Source organism: Dryobates pubescens, chromosome 17 (genome assembly GCF_014839835.1).
Source record: "Dryobates pubescens isolate bDryPub1 chromosome 17, bDryPub1.pri, whole genome shotgun sequence".
Classification (NCBI taxonomy): Eukaryota; Metazoa; Chordata; class Aves; order Piciformes; family Picidae; genus Dryobates; species Dryobates pubescens.
In genome coordinates this window covers 3,559,596-3,575,838 of record NC_071628.1, presented here as the reverse complement: position 1 = coordinate 3,575,838, position 16,243 = coordinate 3,559,596, and the positions used below count along the sequence as shown (strand labels likewise).

Sequence of the window (16,243 nt, the reverse complement as noted above, 5' to 3'; positions counted from 1 at the left end):
CTGCACGCTGGGGCTGGAGGGGCTTCAGGGGGGTCTGGAGCAGGGGGATATTGTGTCCAGTTCTGGGCCCCCCAGTTCAAGAAGGACCTCAGGGAACTGCTTGAAAGAGTCCAGTGCAGAGTTAAGGGAGTGGAACATCTCCCTTATGAGGAGAGGCTGAGGGAGCTGAGGGCTCTTTAGCTTGGAGAAGAGGAGACTGAGGGTGACCTTATTCATGTTGATAAAGCTGTGCAGGGTGAGTGCCCAGAGGCTGGAGCCAGGCTCTGCTGGGGGATGCCCAATGCCAGCACAAGGGGCAATGGTGGAAGCTGAGGCATAGGAAGCTCCATGGAAACAGGAGGAAGAATTATTTCCCTGTGAGGATGACAGAACACTGGAACAGGCTGCCCAGGGGGGTTGTGGAGTCTCCCTCTCTGGAGATATTGAAAACCCACCTGGATGCCTTCCTGTGTGATCTGCTCTAGGTGCTCCTGCTCTGGCAGGGGGGTTGGACTGGATGATCTATCAAGGTCCCTTCCAGCCCCTAACATTCTGTAATTCTGTGAAAGGGGCTGGAGTCCTGACTGCATGGTGCAGCACAGCCTTGCAGCCACATGTGCATGCCAAGCAAGCCCTGATGCAAACCTCCTGCTGCAAACTCTTCTACCAATCACCAGGTGCTCCCTCAATGTTCTTTTACCCCATGCCTGCACTGTTAACCCACACAGGGCACCATTAACCCCCAGCACCCCAGTGCCACTCCCTCCTCTTTTCCCACATGCTTGTCCTCTTGCAAACAAACCCTGTCCTGCACTCTCCCATGGCTACAGCTCAGTCCTTTCCCAAGGCACTTCTGCCCTCGAGCACGAGGTGCCCCACGCGATGCCCTGGCGTTGCACTGGTGCACACCCGGGTTTGATGCTCCCCTGTGACTGCTCTGTCTCCAGCACTGATGTCAGTGGCACTGCCCCATGGAGCTGCAGCAGCAGATCCTGACCCCCACTGTGGAACACAGCAAATTCATTACAGAAGGTGCTTGAAGTGGAGAGGAGGAGCAGGCCTGCCCTCCCATCCCCACACCTCTGTACATCTGTCAGCTGAGGGGCTGCAGGAGCCTGCTGATGATTTATGTATGTGCAGACATTTGCTTTCTGGTGAGTCTATTATGAAGACAGCCCAATCCATCAGCAGCTCACAGAGGCGGTCCCCAGTGTGATGTGGGACCAAGGATAATGTCACCTCTGCCCCCTGCTCAAGCCTGGCTGCTCCAGGCTGCCTGGCTGCTAGCAGCTCCATCCTGTCTACAGGGGGCAGGGGGTTATAGGTCCATCCTTAAGTGTAACCAGAGCGAGCAAAGGGGAAAATGGCTTATTGCAGAGTCCTGGCAAAGTTTAGGGAGAGGTCTTTGTGTCAAGCAGGGAAGTTGGAGGAGGAGGGCACTTCTGGGTATAAGGACTGGGATTTTGAATGACTTCTCTGCAGCTGGCTTGTGCTGGTGCAGGTCTGGCATACACATGCTCTTCCCACCACTGGTTATCTGAGCCACCACTTGAATCTGCATTTTGCAATCATAGGATCATCAAGATTTTTGTCTTGGAAGAGACCTTTAAGAGCATCAGGTCCAACAGTTAGCCCAGCATTGCCAAGTCCACCTCTAAACCATGTCCCTCAGCACCACATCTGCACATCTTTGAAATACCACCAGGGATGATAACTCCACCAAGCAGCCTGTTGAGTGCCTCACAGCCCTTTCAGTGAAGAAAGCCTGATAGCCAATCTAAACCACCCCCAGTGCAACTTAAGGCTGTTTCCTCTTGTGTTAGTGCTTGTCACTTGGAAGAAGAGACCAACCCTGCCCCCTCCCCCCCATCTTCCTAGAGAAGGTTGGCTCTACCCAGGCAGCCTTTTCATCAGGGCTGGCAGTGCCCAGCAGTGAGCTTTGTGTCCAGGATGCAGCTCCAGTGTTTATTTTCAGCGATTTTACTCCTGTGGTGAGTGGACCAGAAAGGTCCTGCGTGCTGGATTTTCTTTCCACCACTCCCTTAGCTTCCCCATCTGTAAGGCAGGGAGAAGAATAGTACTGGCTGCTTCTCAAGGCAGATGGCTGGGATGCAATTCCTGCTCGTTAAATACTGTCAGTTCACCGTGAGCCGCCGCAGGAGAGCACGCAGCGTTCTGACATGTGGGTACCCTCTGCTTTTCATCCCACTGGGGCAGCATCTCTCTGCATGCCCCCCAGCAGCTGCTCACTGGTGCCATTTACCCAGTGCCACGTGCAGAGCGAGGCCGTGGCTTAACAGCTGTGGATCCCCCCTCCCCTCAAGGAGCTGTAGGAAACCACCACATAGCAGGGCTGATCATAGAATCAGAGAATTGCTAGGGTTGGGAGGGACCTCAAGGATCAGTTCCAAACCCCTGCCATGGGCTAGATCAGGTTGCTCAGAGCCACATCCAGCCTGGCCTTAAAAGCCTCCAGGGATGAGGCTTCCACCACCTCCCTGGGCAGCCTGTCTCAGTGTCTCACTGATTTGGTGACAGTTTATTCCACAGCCCCTCAGCCCTCATCCCTGGCCTGAGGTCATGGCGTGGGAGATCCCCAGGGAGCGTGTGTGCCCACATTCATGTGCACAGCCTGAGAGAAGGCACCAATTAATACCCCAGAAAGAGAGGAGGTTTGAAGGTCAGAGCCTCCAGACAGCCAAACCCTGCGGGGACCGTGTCCTGGCATGCGGTGCCCGCTGCTGTCGTTATCGCCGCTGGTGCCGCTGGGTCTGCTGTTGGCAGAGACTCGCCGGGAAGGGAGAAGGGACTTGGGATAATGTTACCCCAGCAGGGCTGGAATTAAGAGGCTTTCCTTGCGTGGGAAAGGCTGCCTGGTTTGCAATCTGCTGTGGCAGCAGAGATGGGAGCTTCGCTGCCGCATGTTATTTTTGAACCGCACCAGAGGAGACAGAGAGCCATCCCAGCCCACCCACCAGACACCAAAGTTATGGCTGTGATTAGCATTGCCCCAGAGGAATAGGCACACACACAGTGTGCTGAGGAGTGATGTCCTTATATTAGGATGGCTCCTCATTACCAGATCAGAGCTTCTCTAATTTATTGCAGAGGCTCGTTCTCCCTCCTCCTCCTCCTCCTCCCAAAAATGAGAGCACATCGATCACTGCCCCAAGCTTTTGGCATCAGGCACCCCCTGCATTTGTCACCACCCTCTCCCACACCCATTGTAAAGGGCTGTTCGGTGTTTCTCCTCACAGGTGCAACCTGGCCCCTGTCCAGGAGTACTCACAGGATGTGGGCATGAAGACAGACCTGGTGACTATGAACCCCTCGGTCATCCAGCGAGCCTTTGAGGACCTGGTGAACGAGACCTGGAGAGAGAAGCTGCTGCAGCGCCTGCACAGCCTCAACGGCAGCATCCTCTGGATCCCGGCGTTCATGGCCAAGGGGGGCAAGGAGCGAGTGGAGTGGGTGAACGAGCTCATCCTGAAGCACCACATCAACGTCAGGACTGCCTACCCTTCCCTGCGCCTGCTGCACGCCGTCCGAGGGTGAGAGCACTGCTGCTGCGCTCGCAGCTGGCATTGCAGGAGCACCAGCTGTTCCTTCCTGCAGACCGAGAGGAGGGCTCCCTGGGTGGTGGCTGGCCCCTAGATGAGAAGTGACGAACACCCCAGCAAGCAGGAGCTCCCTGCTCTGCTCCTTGAGTGTGAGGGCATTCAGCAGGAGCTCCCTGCTCTGCTCCTTGAGTGTGAGGGCATTCAGCAGGAGCTCCCTGCTCTGCTCCTTGAGTGTGAGGGCATTCAGCAGGAGCTCCCTGCTCTGCTCCTTGAGTGTGAGGGCTTTTAGCCATGCAACATAGCAGGTGTAGATGTTCCAGTGCCTTCCTGGGTACCACCATGATAAACCTCCACTTTAGGGCTTTCCTTGGAGAAATGCATACGCGCCCAGCTAGGGATGAGGTTTGTCACCTGGTGCTTAAGTGATACATGGAGATCTCACGCAGCCTCTCCAGTCAGGGAGCTCATGGCAGCCTGGCTGAGCTCAGCAGTGGCAGTTCATGAGTGGCCTGGATGGTCCTGTAGTGGTGCTAATTGCACTGCTCATCTTAAATGACCAGCAAAGGCAGGGAGGAGGGGACTGGCATGGACATGTCCTGCTCATCAGATAGAGCCAGGTGGTGGTGAATGGACTTCCTAGGAGGGAAGAAAGAGGTCTTTTTGCCCTCTCCTTGCAACTTCAGGTATCTGGGAGATGCAGGTGTGGTGGGGATGAGGAGGTCCTAAAAGAAGGAGAACTTCCCTGTGAATAGCTTGAGGATGGGGGAGGCTTATGTTGGAGGTGGCTTAGTGGCAATAGTTATCCTCTGTGATTCCAAGTGAAGCCTGTTGGTCTCCCAGAGTGGGAATTCTCTTGTGTGGCTGGTGTTCCTATCCCTATGCCTCAGCATTAATGCTTCTTCATAGCTTTGAGCACTTCTTTCCCTGCAGACCTCAGAGCCTGTTGGTCCATGTCCCAGGTCAGGCTGTGTGTCATTGCAGAAGGTGGGCACCAAACACATTTTGGGGGCTCTGAGGAGAGGGATGTGGAAGGCAGCTCTGCAGGAGCACTGGTGGGCCGGGAGGAGTGGAGGCTGGGAGGAGTGGAGGCTCCGGTGCCATGGTACTTCACAGGCAGCATTAATGGGTGAGAAGAACCATGTCTGCCCCAAGTGCCTGTGTTTGAAGCTTCCCTGGGCCAGAGATGTCATGAAAACTGGTTTTGAGGCAAAGGAAGGGAAGGAAATGATACAACAACTCACAGAAGGGGAGGAGAGGAAGAAAACCAAAAAGACAACCCAAATTCTGAGCTATTTCTAGCTGTAATTGACTTACTTTCATCTGTCAAAATAGAATTAAGCTCCTGTAATAAGCCCTTTAAATCAACAGGCTGCTAATCCTGTGCTGGCAACCATTCCCAGTGCCAAAAACTTCCCAGAGGAAGCTTTGCAGAGGGATTGGCAAGCACTAGGCATCACTTCCCCATGGGAGAAGGGGAGGATGCCTCAATAAGCTCTGCTGCTGAGCTTATCTTCCAACTCATGGCACCTTCCTGGCCCTCCTGTGCTGCAGCCCTGTGGTCCAGCCAGGCTGGCTGGCATTCTGCTTGTCCCCAGGCACCTCACACAGAGCAGTGCTGGAGCCACCACCTGTGGCTGGCAGGTCACGTCTGGCTGTTGGGGATGCAGGGTTGTGGGGACATGCCCAGTGGTTCAAGCACTTTCTGTGCACAAAGTGATGCACCATAGGCTGGTATCATCCTTTGGCACCTGTTAGTGTTGCTGTGAGTTTTAATGGGGCCCCATGCAGGCAGTATGGGTTTGAGCTTCTGAAAACCTGCTGGGGCTCAGAAGGATGCAAGCAGTCAGACCAGCAAGGGAGTGAAGTGGCCGCTCTTGGTGGGCACCTGGGATGGATATGGTACCAGCACATGGCTGGGCACTGTCTAATGCTGATGACAGGCTCTAAACATCCAGTCTGAGCTACAGCTGAGACCTCAGGGCTGTCCTGTGGGCTGGTCAGTGTGCTGTGGGGCAGTGCAGGAAGGTGAGTCACGGCTGCGTGGAGGCAGCGCTCATTCAATTATCACTGCAGAAGCCAGCGCTAATCTTCCTCAGGGGAGCTGCCACCTGCCCTGCCCTCCTGCTCTCACACTTAGCAGCAGCAAAACAAGGATGCCTACTAATTACCAATTAATAGAATTAAAACTGCAGCCCCCTCAGACAGCCAGAATTGATGGGAGCACTTCCCAGTGCATTGTGGCCTTGCAAAGGGACCAAGCAGGCTGGGAGGCAAAGGGCTGTGCTGTGGCAAGGCTGGAGTCAATGTCAAGCTTTCCCTGGTGCAGCCTACTCAGGCTTGGACTGGGATGGATTTAAGAGTGATTCCAGCAGTACTGAATGAACTGGCCACAGCTGAGGGAGAGGAGGTGTGCTGTTGCCCAGGGAGGTGGTAGAAGCCCCATCCCTGGAGGTTTTTAAGGTCAAGCTGGATGGGGCTCTGAGCAGCCTGATCTAGTGTGAGGTGTCCCTGCCCATGGCAGGGGGGTTGGAACTAGATGATCCTTGAGGTGATCCTTGTGATGCTTTTGGGTCTATACAGGAGGTGTCTCAGGTACACATGGAGTTGTCTTGACCATCTGCTCAGGGTAGCTGATACGATGCAGTTTGGGATGAGGGAGCCTTTCCTTAGGTCAGACTGACCAGAACCTCTAGGAGTTTACTTTTTCACCTTCTGTGATACTTATCCCTGCCACCATCCTACATTTTTTGCTTAGAGCTCCTTGCTGTTACAGGGACATGGTCTCCAACGTCCTTCTCTGTCTCCCCAGGTCTCTCTGCAGAAGATGCCAGTTCATGGCATTGCACTTTTCCCTGGCAGATCTGAGATCTGGGAAGCAAATCCATTGTGTGACGTGCAGCATACAGCAGAGAATCAATAATCCACAAAGCCCCACAGAACATCCTGCTGGGCTTCAGTGGGCTGCGGTTGCAGAGACATCCTCTCTTCTCCTTTGCTGGATAAAGATACCCTTTATCCTAAGTTGATTTGGAAATCACAGAGACATGGGGGAGGTCTTTCAGCCAAGTCACTCCTTTGTGTATACATATATATATTTTTTCCCCAAGGAATAAGACTTTGCACAAAGGCTAACATCTCAGCCAGCCTTAGTTTGGCTACAAAAGCTTTGCCTTTTCTCTTCTTCCTTTACTACCAGCAAAGTATGTTTGTGAATTCTTGACTTCTCCTTGAACCTCAGTATTTATTGCCCTGCTCTGCTTTCCCCCAGACCAGAATTCCAGTGGCAAATGAGCATTTATGTCTATTTTTCCCCCTATAATTTTCAGTGCATTTGGGGCATTTATGGAGTGTGCGTCGCCGAGATAAGTAAAAAGCATTTGGGTTTGTTGTCCTTAACAGCATCATTTGAGACATCACCTTCCTAGCTGTGAGGGTGCCTTAAATGTTTGCTGATAGCTTTTTGCTTTGATGGTTCTGGGTAATCTGTGCAGTAGGACAGAGGCTCTTCTTGCACTCTTAAACTCACGGCGTTCACACCAGGAGGTGAGACAGCCATCAGTTTTTTCTATGGAGGAGCTCAGAAGGAAGCCAAGTTGCTACCTAAGGCTGAGGAGGAGAGCTGTGCCATGGCAGGGAGCCAGCTCACGGGGCCAGGGCTGGTGCCATGTGTTTCGGGGGTGCGTGACTCACTTGAGAGCAATTCTGCAAAGCGTCTCCCGAGCAATTCATCCTGGCGAGCAGAGCGTTCGTCTCCTGGCTGGGAAGCCAGCGAGCAAGCCCCTTGCAAGTCATCTGTTAGTGTCTCCAAAAGGCCTTGTAATCCCTACTGCCAAGCAGCTTTTGTGAGAGAAACAACACGAAATGCAGGAAGCAGGGGGGAAATAATCGTGTCTGAGGGATTGGCTATCGCTCCTCACAGAGGATTCATGGACACGGTTCGGTTTGCCTTGTCTAATCTAGTCCAGCATTTCTCACGGTGTCCATCAGGAGGGTCTCTTGGCAGTAACCAGTTCTAATCCTGTAAGATTTTGTTAAGAGCTTCTTGAAAGAAGGAGAAGAAAATAAGAAATAATCAATATATCTCCCAGCTCCCTGGCCGGGTCTCCTGTTAAGTTTAACATCCAAACAGCTGTGACAGTTCTCGTCGCCTTGCTCAGGGTCTGAGGCTTGCTTAGCGCAGCTCTGCCCTGTGTCATCACCAGTGCAACCTGCCAGATTCAGAGAGGCCTCCTAGGCAAAGAAGAGTCCACCAGGCTCAGTCCACACTCTACAGACCCAGTCTGGAATACAGAAGCTTGATTTGGTGTTTAGGCTTTGCCCGATTCCGACTCCAGCTCCAGCTTTTGGAGTCCGTGTTAGCATGAATCTGAATGGGGACCTGCCCAGTCCTACCCATCCAGCACAGGTCTCATCACTGTGCACAGCCCTTGGAGGAGGCCATGAAAGTGAGCAGGGGGTTAGAGCACCTCTGTTACGAGGATAGGCTGAGGGAGCTGGCCTTGTTCAGCCTGGAGAAGAGAATGCTCTGGGGAGACCTAAGAGCAGCCTGCCAGTACCTGAAGGGGGCTACAAGAAGGATGGAGAGAGACTGTTTGCAAAGGCCTGCAGTGAAAGGACAAGGGGAAATGGCTTCAGACCAGAGAAGAGCAGATTTAGATTGGTTGTTAGGAACAGATTCTTTACCATGAGGGTAATGGAACACCAGAACCAGGTTGCCCAGGGAGGTGGCTGGGGCCCCTTCCCTGGAATTATTCACGGTGAGGCTGGACAGGGCTCTGGCCAACCTGATCTAGTTGAAGATGTCCCTGCTGACTCTAGAGGGGGTTGGACTAGGTGACCTTTGGACATCTCTTCCAACCCAGACCATTCTATCATTCTATGATTTCAGTGCAGGAGACAGAGGAAACTGGATACGTGGACAGAAAAGGGCTGGGAAGAGCTGGGTGGGGGATAGAACTTGCCCCCATGGGCTCCAGTGCTTCATCTCCATCCACCCAGCAGCTGGGGTACATGGTGTGCCCAGCACAGCAGGTCCTGTCCTCTCCTGCATTGACATGAGCAAAGAACACTGCTGGGGCACTCTCTCTGATTATTTGTAGCTGGTTTTTCACCAGTATTAGCTGGAGCTGGATGTGTGTGTCAGACTAATAATATGCTTCTGACAGTCAAGGACTGGCACCTCCACAACAACTTGTGTTTGTGTCACAGTTTCAGGAAGAAGCTGGTTTAAAAAGGTCTGAACTTGCATTATTTCAGCCATTCTGATTTGTATCACTAAATAATGCAGCTGATAGTGCTGAAACCTGATTTCCTCATTGACCTGAGGTTTTTATTCATTTCATCAGGGCGATGGATTTTCTGTTCCTTTTATCCTGCACGTTAACCCTTGCCTGGAGTTACTTTAGGGTTTGCTCAGAGATCTCAGGAGGTGGTGGGTAAGCACTGAGCCTTCACTAGTGCTCCTCAAACACTGCCTGCCCAGCATTGCAGCCCAAATCAAGGCCAGGATCTGCTCCCTGGGCCGGGTGATGCTGGGGGAGGATGAGCACTGTCAGTGGGGAGGGTGTGCTCCGGATGTATGACGTGGAGGCTGCCACCTTCTCTGGCTTGGGTGGGAGCTGTGGCTTCCTAGGGGCAGTCCCAGAGTGTTTTGTCTCCTGAAGGGTACCCACCAGGCTGTAAGGACCAAAGGCAGCAGCCGCTTCCCCCGTGGCTGCGGTGCAAGCGCAGCGCGGGAGGCTCACCCCGGCGGTCAGGCAGCGCCCCGCAGGTCCCTTTAGGAGACTTCTCAGGTTTCTGGGGAACCTTTTGGAAAAGCTGATGTTGCTGAGGAGCAGCCAGAACCACCAGCTGGGGTGAGACACTCTGAGCTGCTTTTCTGGAAGCCTCTGTGCCCGGCTGCCATGAGGTATTAGTTCAGATAGGTGCTAGGGCTTGTGTGTAGGCTGCCTCCTTACAAAAGGCAGCCTTGAAGATCTGCTGGCATTTTCCATCTGTCACCATCATGATCCCAAACAAGAGCTGTCTCGGACAATTTTTGCCTGACAGCTCCTGCTCATAGCTGCATCCCACTCAGGCACCAGCCTGTCTCTGTAGCTCCTTCCACCCCTGAGGCTTTATTTACAGAAACAACACAGCAGGAGCTTTTGAAGGAGGACCACGCTGTGAGAATGGCTCTGAGAAAGGAGGTATTGGGTTTCAGGACTGCTCTTTGCTCCTCTCCTTTAATTGCTGTCTCTTTTCATAACATGTTGCAGTTAATAGTTATGGTGATTGGTGTAGCCAATCTGAAAAATAATTACTGCCTGCTTCAAGATTATCTTTCCTCCTAATTAAAATCCCGGACCTCACATATTAAAGGTGTGCTGTTGACACAGCATCCCATGTGCACCCAGACAACCTCATTTGGATTTACAGAATTAATTAGGTTTTATTTCCATCCCCAGCTGTTCTCTCCTGCACCAAGAATGTGGCCACTCTCTCGGCTGGCCAGTGGTGGGAGAGGTAAGAGGGAGGTCTTGCACACCTCCCACGCCCCCGTCACAAACTGGTCGTTAAAAAGTATTCCCCAGACCTCACCGGAGGATTTCCCACCTTCACTCTCCAGGAAACAAACTGCCAGAGGGGTGGCATAGCCTGTGATCTGAGCAGTATAGATTATGTATTGTCATCTGTGTGGGTGGACTGGGACAGCCTGGAGTCCATCACCCCCTCCCAAAGCTGCGGCCAGCAGGTGGAATTTATGGTGCTGCAGGAGCAAGGTTTATTTTCCTTCTCATATTTCTAAGGCCATGCCTGCAACAGAGGGAAATACAGATAAAAGAGCCAGGGGGTTCATTCTGATTTTCAGAACCTGAATTGCCATTGTTTCTTCACAGAATTGTCAGGGTTGGAAGGGGCCCTGAGGATCATCCAGTTCCAACTCCCCTGCCATGGGCAGGGACACCTCACACTACAGCAGGCTGCCCAGAGCCACATCCAGCCTGGCCTTCAAAACCTCCAGGGATGAGGCTTTCACCACCCCCATGGGCAACCTGTGCCAGTGTCTCACCACCCTCATGGGGAAGAGCTTCTTCCTAACATCTAATCTAAAGCTACCCTCCTCTAGCTTGGATCCATACCCAATATTATTGAGTGCTTGATAGCTGTGTGTGCTGAGGGGGATACACCAGCTTGGGTTTGGCAGGGCTGTTTTTAGGTGCTGATTGCCCACATTTGGTCTTAGGAACGTTGTTTGTGCTGGCTGGGTTGCAGAGGACAGCAGGCTTCTGTAGGGCACCACTCTGTTTGACCCAGGTTGTGAAGGGGACCTCAGGAGTGATGGGAAGGAACTTTCTACAAGGGCTTGTAGTGATAGGATGAGGAGTAATGGGTTTTTTTAGCTAGAAGAGTATAGATTGAGACTGGATATGGGCTGCCCAGGGAGGTGGTGGAGTCACCATCACTGGAGGTGTTTAGGAGGAGACTGGATGGGGTGCTTGGTGCCATGGTTTAGTTGATTAGATGGTGTTGGGTGATAGGTTGGACTCAATGATCTCAAAGGTCTTTTCCAGCCTGGTCTGGTCTGGTCTGGTCTGGTCTATTCTATTCTATTCTACAGAAATTCTTTACAGTAAGGGTAGTGAGACACTGAAACAGGTTGCCCAGGGAAGTTGTGGATGCCCCCTCCTTGGAAGTGCTCAAGGCCAGGCTGGATGAGGCCATGAGCAACCTGGCCTGGTAGAAGGTGTCCCTGCCCATGGCAGAGGGATTAGAACAAGGTGGTCTTTAAGATCCCTTCCAAATCAAACCATTCTATGATTTTTGTCATTGTTACTGCACTTGTGGTCAGAGGTGGTACCTATGAGCAAGGGTCACTTCGTTGTGCTGTGGAGGTCTTTGTACATTCACAGAGCTTTTACAGCTTCTCAACAAAACCTGGAAGTTAATATTTGGAGCAGGCATAAGGTCACCAGCATCTTTTTGTGCTCCAGCTGGTAGCTTGATGGAAGGGGAACTTTAAGGCTCAAGCAGCTGCAGGACAAAGCCAGGCAGTTGTCTGCGCCCAAAGCCAGCTGGTTAATAGGCTTCACATTCTTCCCAGGTAGGATCCCTGCTGCTTGAGGATGCCTTAATTCAGAGTGTTAAACAGTTGTGATCATCTCCCATTTCTCTCTGCCTGCCAGGGGTCTAATGTGCTTACCTGTAACCTCATCGAGGAGGCTGCTTTATGGCCAGATGTGGGAGCAGATTGTCTTGGCACTGCAGCAGGCTTTGCTGTGTCCCCATAGCACAACCTGTATGTCCAGGACAGCCCAGCAAATGCTGATATGGTGCCTCTCAGCAGTCTTCTCAGCAGTTTTCTCCCAGTTTCTTGCTCTTTTTTGTGTGCTGGACGCCAAGGCAGGCAAGGAGAACCTCCCCAGAACACCATGCTAAAGCTACAGGCACTGAGCTGTGGGACCTGCCATGCCCTCCTGTGCAGGTCAAGGCAGTCACAGTGCTTCCAGGATTGTGTTCACCAGAAAGTCAATTTTTCCCTTATCTGGCTGCAAACAAGCAAGTAGGTTTTGAGCTCTGGCTGCTGAATTTGAATGGCTTTCGTGAAAAGCTAATTGCAGGATTAAGGCTCAGATCTCCCAAGGGTTTGCACTGTCTGAGTGCCAGACCCTTGGGAGCCTGGTGGAAAGTGTGAATGAGGAGCAAGACGCTCCATGTGTGACACTGGGACCCAGCTGAGGAGCCCAAACCTCCGGCTGAGGGCACGGAAGTGCCACGTGCTTTGCTCTGCTTCCTGATGCTTTTATCTGAAGTGCTGCCAGTCCCTGACCTGAGCCCAGGCCCTTGGAAACATCAATTAAAGATAATCCTAGGGCTTAGAGGAGCTGTGGCACAGCAGGATGTGCTGCCCACATCATCCCTGCCTGCTGTGGGGCACCACCAGCATCAGACGTGCTGGGGAAGGAGGGAGTGCACCGCTGGGGGCACATCTTCTCCCTCCTCCAAATCTTTTGCTTTCTGGTTTTGCTCCTCTGCCCGTGTTTTCTCTGCTGAGGTAAGGTGCCTGTGCAATGAACACTGGGTGCTGGCAACATCTTCTTAGAGGATGTTGATACTACAGTAACTTTTGTTGTCAACCCAAAATACAGCTGCTGATCCTGCTTCTGCTCATGCATCACTACAGGGGAGCTCCTTGCCCTGCTCTTTTTGCCATTCCTCATAAAAACAAACAGACTTTTCAGCAGCTGGCCTCCACCTCACACAGATGTATTGCAGCATGCATGGGGCTGTCAGGTTGATGGCTGGACCTGGTCGATGGAGTGTGGCCAGCAGGGCAAGAGGACTCCTTGCCTCTGCTCTGCTGAGACCCCACCTCAAAGACTGCCTCCAGTTCTGGTGTCCCCAGCATAAGAAGGACACAGAGCTGTTGGAGTGAGTCCAGAGGAGGCCACAAAGATGATACAAGGGCTGGAGAATCTCTGCTATGAGCATAGGCTGAGGGAGCTGGGGGTGTTCAACCTGGAGATGAGAAGACTCCAGGGGCACCTCAGAGCTGCCTTCCAGTAGCTGAAGCGATGCTGAAGGAAGGCTGCAGAGCAGGACAAGGGGGAATGGTTTGAAGCTGAGGGAGAGTAGGGTTAGAGTGGATCTGAGGAAGAAGTTCTTCAGTATGAGGGTGGTGAGACTCTGGAATAGACTGCCCAGGGAGGCTGTGGCTGCCTCCTCCCTGGGTGTGTTCAAGGCCAGGCTGGATGAGGCCTCGAGCAGCTGAGTCTAGCTGAAGCATTCCTGCCCATGGAGGGGAGGTTGGAGTAGAGGACCTCTGAGGTCACTTCCAACCTGAGCCTTTCTATGATTCTATGATCTCAGAGGTCTTTCCCAACCAAAACCATTCCATGGCTGTGTATCTGATGACACTGCAGAGCATGGTGATGTATGTGGTGCAGGTCACAGCAGCACTCACTGGGTGTGATGAGGACACAGTGTGTTATACCTCTCCCAGCCTGGGGACCCTTTCTTCTAAGGCAAACATTTGTACAGCCCTGGTGTGGTTATTGTCACAGTAAAAATCTTCAGTCCTCAATGAAACTCATCAGCTTGTGTTGTGTGAGAGTGCCTTGTTCAAGGGGTCGTTGGACTCTACTTGACACATGGATGGTTGGATCTGTGGTATTGATCTCCTAGGCTGATTGGAAGGTAATTGTAGGCTGAAGTACTGGAGGCCACCATTGCAAGCAATTTGGTTTTCATAAAGGATTGCCGAGGCATGAGATGCTTCAGTGCCATAGCAACTGCCAGACAGAGAGCAGGGGGATGCTTATTCATGAAGCAACCTGTAGAGAGGCTTTTTCTTGGCATGGAGAACTCTTCTGCTAGTCAGAAACCTCTCATTTTGAATTACCAACATATCTCAGTCAGAGGCTGGAGAGGGAGAATGGGCAAGACACAAGTGTGGAGGGCAGTAAGACCAGGCTGGAGAGGGAGAATGGGCAAGACACAAGTGTGGAGGGCAGTAAGACCAGGCTGGAGAGGGAGAATGGGCAAGACACAAGTGTGGAGGGTAGTAACACCAGGCTGGAGAGGGAGAATGTGCAAGACACAAGTGTGGAGGGCAGTAACACCAGGCTGGAGAGGGAGAACGTGCAAGACACAAGTGTGGAGGGCAGTAACACCAGGCTGGAGAGGGAGAACGTGCAAGACACAAGTGTGGAGGGCAGTAACACCAGGCTGGAGAGGGAGAACGTGCAAGACACAAGTGTGGAGGGCAATAACCCTTTCCTCTGCTCTCCCTTTGCAGGTACTGGCTAACCAACAAGGTGCACATCAAGCGACCCACCACCGGCCTCCTCATGTACACCTTGGCCACTCGATTCTGCAACCAGATCTATCTGTATGGCTTCTGGCCCTTTCCCCTGGACCAGAACCAGAACCCAGTCAAGTACCACTACTACGACAGCCTGAAGTACGGCTACACCTCGCAGGCCAGCCCACACACCATGCCCTTGGAGTTCAAAGCCTTAAAGACGCTGCACCAGCAGGGAGCCTTGAAGCTGACAGTGGGGGAGTGCGATGGGGCCACGTAGGCTGGTCCCTGGCCACGTTCCTGCACAGCTATGGGAGGAAGGGGAGGGGGTGGAACGGACGAGTGGTGCCTGGTGGGGTTGGCTGTCTTTCTTAACGCGCAGAGCAGCGACACAAATATATACACGTGGTACCTATATATATTGACCTGAGTATTATAACTGTTTGGTGTTCGCCAAGGAAGGGGCAGGAGGCGATGCAGGAGCATCCCGATGTGACTGGCCCGGGCAAGACCCCCAGGTGTGGGCTTGCTGGGCTCGGAAAGGCTTTCGACCTACGTGGGAAGGGTGTGAAGGTGGCCTTGGTTTTTGAGGGTATGTTAGGTGATGGGTAAACGTTAAGCCGTGTGTCGTGACTGGTCCAAGGTTGGTAGTTAGTTTGGCCAAGGATGCTGCAGCGAGGCACGTTCTTGGCCCTGTGCTCGTGGCGGGGAGGGGAAGGGGCAGGGAGCGGGGTGGGCAGGGAAGGTTTGTTGGTGGCTCTCGGGGCCGAGGGACTGCCCGTGGCGCCGAGCGGGACCTGTCTCCTGCCCAGCAGGAACCAGCCCACAGAGCCGTCCAAAACACGGACTGCCAGGCTGAGCCCAGCCTTCAGAGGAGTCTTCTGGGCTGCAGCTTGACCTCCAGGATGTGGTGGAGGGGAGCTGTGCTAAGCTGATCCCGGTGCCGTGTGCTGGGAGAGGGGATGTGAGGGCCTCCAGAGGACAGGCACACCGGTGTTGAGCCAGGCGGGCAGGGAGGAGGATGCTGAGCATCTGTTTTTCTCTTCCTTTCCCAAGGAGCAATGCAGAAAGAAGCAAAGATGCTGGAACGTGGCAGGAAAGAGGATTGCTGCTGCAAAGTGGCACCATTAGGATTAAGTGTCTTACTGTGCCACAGTCGAAGGCACTCAACATCTGTCAGGGCTCCTGAAAACCATAAGTACATTTAGCCCTTAATTCCCAAATGCTACCTGCTAAGCAGCCTGACTCCTCTGCCCCTCCAAAGATAACTGCTGAAATATTGGTGATAGGCCCGAGACCCAGCCAAGCAGAAAGAGCACAGGACTTCAAGGGACTTTGTCAAGTCTAAATAATTTATTTTCACTTCCCCAGCAAAGAGCCAGCACACAGTCCTGAGGTCCTGAACTCCTGCTCTGTCCTCCTTTCAAGCTCCGATGAGCGCTTACTCTGAACAGTTAAATAGGATGTCACATGGATCTTGATGGGAGGCTTGCCTGGTGATCAACATCAAAGAAATTCTCTCTCCCCCCTTTCTCCCCTCTTTTTAAATTTTTTTCTTTTCATTTTTTCCCCTTATTTTCCTTTTTTTCTTTTTTTCCCTTTTTCTCCTTTTTCTTTTTCCCTTTTGGTCTTTATTCGTTTTTCCTTCTTCTCTTCTCTTCTCTTCTCTTCTCTTCTCTTCTCTTCTCTTCTCTTCTCTCTTCTCTTCTCTTCTCTTCTCTTCTCTTCTCTTCTCTTCTCTTCTCTTCTCTTCTCTTCTCTTCTCTTCTCTTCTCTTCTCTTCTCTTCTCTTCTCTTCTCTTCTCTTCTCTTCTCTTCTCTTCTCTTCTCTTCTCTTCTCTTCTCTTCTCTTCTCTTCTCTTCTCTTCTCTTCTCTTCTCTTCTCTTCTCTTCTCTTCTCTCTTTTCTCCCCCCTCTCCTC

At 52.5% G+C, this 16,243-nt stretch overlaps 1 protein-coding gene across 1 annotated transcript in view; it reads left to right on the top strand.

Annotated features, from left to right (window-relative positions):
• Positions 1-15,832, top strand: part of ST8SIA2 (ST8 alpha-N-acetyl-neuraminide alpha-2,8-sialyltransferase 2) — a 34,303-nt gene extending 18,471 nt beyond the window's left edge. Inside the window, exons 5-6 of the mRNA XM_054169177.1 lie at positions 3,237-3,530; positions 14,317-15,832. Of these exons, the coding sequence (XP_054025152.1) occupies positions 3,237-3,530; positions 14,317-14,602 (580 nt within the window). The 3' untranslated portion in view covers positions 14,603-15,832. The remainder of the gene's footprint in view (positions 1-3,236; positions 3,531-14,316) is intronic.
• Positions 15,833-16,243: the final 411 nt, after the last annotated feature.